The sequence below is a fragment of the Colobus angolensis genome, unplaced genomic scaffold (genome assembly GCF_000951035.1).
Source record: "Colobus angolensis palliatus isolate OR3802 unplaced genomic scaffold, Cang.pa_1.0 Scaffold22, whole genome shotgun sequence".
Taxonomy (NCBI): Eukaryota; Metazoa; Chordata; class Mammalia; order Primates; family Cercopithecidae; genus Colobus; species Colobus angolensis.
Genome location: NW_012115377.1, coordinates 1,350,258 through 1,355,314, shown reverse-complemented (window position 1 = coordinate 1,355,314; position 5,057 = coordinate 1,350,258). Strand labels below are relative to the sequence as shown.

The 5,057-nt window shown below is 53.0% G+C and overlaps 1 protein-coding gene across 1 annotated transcript in view; it reads right to left on the bottom strand.

Moving 5' to 3' along the window:
• Positions 1 to 5,057, bottom strand: part of FSD1 (fibronectin type III and SPRY domain containing 1) — a 14,835-nt gene that overhangs the window by 2,533 nt on the left and 7,245 nt on the right. The window contains exons 7-9 of the mRNA XM_011943463.1: positions 4,110 to 4,208; positions 2,757 to 2,916; positions 2,327 to 2,406 (exon numbers count right to left, since the gene is read on the bottom strand). Of these exons, the coding sequence (XP_011798853.1) occupies positions 2,327 to 2,406; positions 2,757 to 2,916; positions 4,110 to 4,208 (339 nt within the window). The remainder of the gene's footprint in view (positions 1 to 2,326; positions 2,407 to 2,756; positions 2,917 to 4,109; positions 4,209 to 5,057) is intronic.

The following is a 5,057-nucleotide window of genomic DNA, read 5'->3' as shown; positions in this document are numbered from 1 at the left end:
GATACTCCTCAGTCCCAGCTATTTCCCCCAGATACTCTTCAGGGTCCCAGCTATTCCCCCCAGATACTCCTCAGTCCCAGCTATTCCCCCCAGATACTCCTCAGTCCCAGCAATTCCCCTCCAGATGCTCTTCAAGTCCCAGTGATTCCCCTCCAGATACACCTCAGTCCCAGCGATTTCCCCCAGATACTCCTGAGTCCCAGCTATTTCCCCTAGATACTCCTCAGTCCCAGCTATTTCCCCCAGATATTCCTCAGTCCCAGCTATTTTCCCAGATACTCCTCAGTCCCAGCTATTTCCCCAGAAACTCCTCAGTCCCAGCTATTCCCCCCAGATACTCCTCGGTCCCAGCGATTCCCCTCCAGATACTCCTCGGTCCCAGTGATTCCCTTCCAGATACTCCTCAGTCCCAGCTATTTCCCCCAGGTACTCCTCAGTCCCAGCTATTCCCCTCAGATACTCCTCAGTCTCAGCTATTCCCCCCAGATACTCCTCAGTCCCAGCGATTCCCCCCAGATACTCCTCAGTCCCAGCGATTCCCCTCCAGATACTCCTTGGTCCCAGCGATTCCCCTCCAGATGCTCCTCAAGTCCCATCTATTCCCTCCAGATATTCACTGATTCCTGGTTATTCCCCCCAGATACTCCTAAGCTTTATCAACTTCCTCCAGAAATTTAACAGGCCCAGACACTCCCCAAGCTTCAGTTACTCCTTTCAGATTCTCTACAAGCCCAAGCTACTCCTTCCAGACTCCTCCAGGCCATAGAAACTTCCTTCAGTTCCTCCCCATGTCCAAATGCCCCTCAGTTCTTCCCAGAAACTAGATCATCCTCAAACCCTTGTTCCTGGAAGACTCATAGTGTTCGCACAGCCCTCAAGTCCTCCTCGAGTCCAGATGCTCCCCCCAGTTCCCAGCTCTGGCAGGGTCCAGATGCTCCCCCTACTTCTTGGTTCTGGCAGAGTCTAGAAGCTCCCTCTAGCTCCTGGCTGTGACAGAGTTCAGATACTCCTCAGGACTCAAGACTCCCTCCTCCTGCTCTCTGAATCCAGATTCTATCCAGACCCCAACTCTGCGTGGAAGGCAGGTTCTCCCAGGTCTCAGCTACTGCCGAGGCCAGAAGTTCTCCGAAGGCATTCCTCAAGCCAGATACTCTCCAGGCCTCAGCTCCTCCTGGATTCCAGGTGTTCCTCAAACCTCCATTACACTCTCCAGGAACCCTCTGAATTGGGACACCCCTTGGCTTCAGTTCTGTACACAGTCCAGATTCTCTGCAGAGCTGAGATCCTCCCCAGGCCCCACATCCAGGTTCTTGCCATCTCAGCTACTCCTTCACCCAATGCAGGTATTCCACGAGCTTCAGCTTCTCCTCATACTCTTGCCCCTCCCAGATCACAGTTGATCTTTGTATCATATCTCAGCTCCTCTCCAGATACAAAATGAACCTCTATATACATGTCCTCTCCAGGTCTGCTCCTCCCTGATCTCAACTACTCCCCAGATCACAAATTATCCAGGCCCTTTCCCAAGGGTTATGTCTCTCTTTTTCTCTCTCACAAATCTCAGCAACCCCAATGACAACTCCCTATATCTTCTGCTTCTCCCTAAACCAAACTCTCACCAATCCCTGGTGCTCCCAAGAAAATCTAGATCCCCACAGAACCATAACTTCCCCTCAGGCCCTAGCTTATCCTCATGACCCCAGCTACCCCCTAACTTCCTTCTCCCTAGATAATCCTGACCACACTGACTTCCTCATACTTTAGCCTCTTTCTCCAACTCTATTCTGAACAGTAGCAATTCCCCTAAACTCTAGTTCCTCCACTAACTCCAGCTTCTTCTTCACAGGATCCAATCATTCTTATGCTGCTATTGACTTTTCTTCAGGCTGCTCTCTCTGGCTCCTTCACATACCCTCAGACAATCCCCCAAAACTCTTGCCTGGCTTCAGCTTCCCCACAACCCAGCTGCTCTATAGGCAACCAGTCTTTCCAGCCACTCCGCAAATCCCAGCTACTCCTCAAGTCCCAGCTACTCCCCAAGTCCCAGACACTCCATGGAGTCCAGACAATTGCCCCGAAGCTCCTGCCCGGGCACCATCTGGTCCACAGTCTCTTCCCTTCACTCCATAGATTCTGGCTTTCCCCAGCAATCCCTTATCCCCAAATATTTCCTTTTCGCCAGTGACAGAACAACCTGTTGTTCCGGGAGCAGCTTTGCTGATGGCTGCCTGTTTCCGCAGCCAAAGGCAAAGCTTCTCCCCTCAGCCCCCACCATTAGGCCCCTGCCCCAAACTCCTGTCTCCCCTTTTCTTCTCCCCTTCCTTACCCAGCACCGTGTAGGACTCAGCAGTGAAGCGGTCCCGTCCCCCACGACCCGACGGCATCCTCTTGGGCGATGGAGCACCTCTGTGGCGGGCAGGGAGTGGGCGGGCTCAGGAGACTCAGTTCAACACTCGTCTCTCCCAGTCCACCCCAGCCACTGTGGATGCTGGGTCAATCTCTGGCAGTATCTGGCTCTTTCTATACATCGAGCATCTCATGTTTATGTCAGAATATGCCTGTGCCCTCTGTCATCTGGGAAACTCCTATTTACCCATCAAAACCCCACTCAAAATCTCCTCTCCCCTCATTCCCTCTCTGGGTTCCCCCAGCCCCGGGTCCCCTCTCTACCCCAGCTGTGGCCACACTGGGCTCTGTGTCCATGTCCAGATTGATCTTCTCCACCAGAGACTTAGGGAGGGGAGGGGGCAGGCTACCTGGCCGGGGAATTGATGGGCGATGCCGTCCGCCCCTTGCCATCTTTCTCGCGAGCCTTGATATCCTGCACCTTCCCGCCCATAGCGTCCCACTCCACGGAGAGATCATCCACCCGCAGGTTCTGGTGGGATGTGGACGCATCCAGGCGGAACATGAACGCTGGGGCCGGGCAGACGTGGGAGTCACAGAGATGGGGAAACCCGGAGAGACACAGAGAGAGACAGAGAGACAGACAGTGACCAAGACAGACCAAGACACGGACAGAGAATCAGAGAGCCGAGGAGATAAGGGTCCAAGACGGAGACAGACAGACCGACAAAGGCTCACAGAGAAACAGATATAGAGACGGACCAGCAGAAAGACAACAGGAGAGACGATATGGCAAAGGGCAGAGGGGACAGAACATGGAGCCAGAGGCGCGAAGGCCAAAGGTTGTGGCCTAAAGGCCTCCCTCCCAGGTCTGGAAGCATTTTGTTTTTTTTTTTTTTGGAGACAGAGTCTCGCTCTGTCGCCCAGGCTGGAGTGCAGTGGCACAATCTTGGCTCACTGCAACCCCCGCCTCCTGGGTTCAAGCAGGTCTCCTGCCTCAGCCTCCCAAGTGGCTTGGATTACAGGCACCCGCTACCTCGCCCGGCTATTTTTTTTTGTATTTTTTAGTAGAGACGGGGTTTCACCGTGTTAGCCAGGATGGTCTCGATCTCCTGACCTCGTGATCCGCCCGTCTGGGCCTCCCAAAGTGCTGGGATTACAGGCTTGAGCCACCGCGCCTGGCCAGAAACAGGGTTTCACCATATTGGCCAGGCTGGTTCCGAACTCCTGACCTTGTGATCCACTCACCTCAGCCTCCCAAAGTGCTGGGATCACAGGCGTGAGCCACTGCGCCGGACCTCTAGTGGCATTTTCAAGCCAATTGCACTACCCTGTGCTTCCACGGAGGACTAATCCCAAGAAAGGGGCTGGGCTACAGCACGAGGGAGTTAGGCTAGATTTCAGAGGGACTTCCTAGCAGGGCATGCGAAGGTGTCACTGCGAAAGGCTCTGGAATCGGTCTTCACTACTCAAATCTCATCCCCAGCTCTACAGAAGACTTATCTATTTTTGGGCAAAGAGAGGGTGTGTGTGGCTGTATATAAAAACCATCGAGATATACTGGGGTAAACCTCAGAAGCAAAGGACAAAAACAGGGTTATAGCAGACACTCAGGCTAAGGAAGCCTCTGTGGACGGAGCTTTGAGCTTCCTGGCAGCCAGGGCAACAAAGTCGCCCTGCTTTGGGGATTCTCATGGTCTCTGGGGGCCATGGGAGGAAGGGGTCATGGAGTCAGGGGTAGGGCAAGGGTAGAAGCCAGTCACCTGGTGTCTCCAAAGTCACCGGCTCAGAGAACTCTCCTGCAACTGCCTTGTTACAGGCCTTCACGCGGAAATTCATGTATTTCATGTCAAACTTGAGACCTGGGAGGCAAGAAAGGCATTTCAACACCGTGTATTCCCTGAGACTCTGAGTCATGGGTTAAAGCTGTTATGTCCCACTGTGATTCCCAACGCCATTCAAATAACCACCTTATAAACATCTTACCTGGCCACACGCAGTGGCTCACGCCTGTAATCCCAGCACTCTGGGAGGCCGAGGCAGGCGGATCACCTGAGGTTGGGAGTTCGAGACCAGCCTGACCAACATGGTGAAACCCCATCTCTACTAAAAATACAAAATTAGCCGGGCGTGGTGGCGCATGCCTGTAGTCCCAGCTACTCGGGAGACTGAGACAGGAGAATTGCTTGAACCCAGGAGGTGGAGGTTGCGGTGAGCCATGATCATGCCATTGAACTCCAGCCTGGGCAACAAGAGCGAAACTCCGTCTCAAGAAAAAATAAAAAATAAATAAACATCCTATACCTGAGAAACCATCCTTGCCCTCCTCTCCCTGAGGGGCTATGAATTACATGTCTCTACCTCCAACCCACACAGACCAATCAGGATGCTTTAAGATCCTGTCACAAAATACAGAGATTTGTACTGCACCACTGCACTCCAGCCTGGGCGACACATTTATTTGAGATTCTGTCTCAAATAAATAAATAATAAGACATAAAAAATTAGTCTGGGTGCAGTGGCTCACGCCTGTAATGTCAGCACTTTGGAAGGCCGAGGTGGGCAGATCACTTGAGGTCAGGAGTTCAAGACCAGCCTGGCCAACATGATGAAACCCTATCTCTACTAAAAATATAAAAATGGGCGGCGGGGGGGTGGGTGGTGCCTGTAATCCCAGCTACTCAGGAGGCTGCAGCAGGAGAATCGCTTGA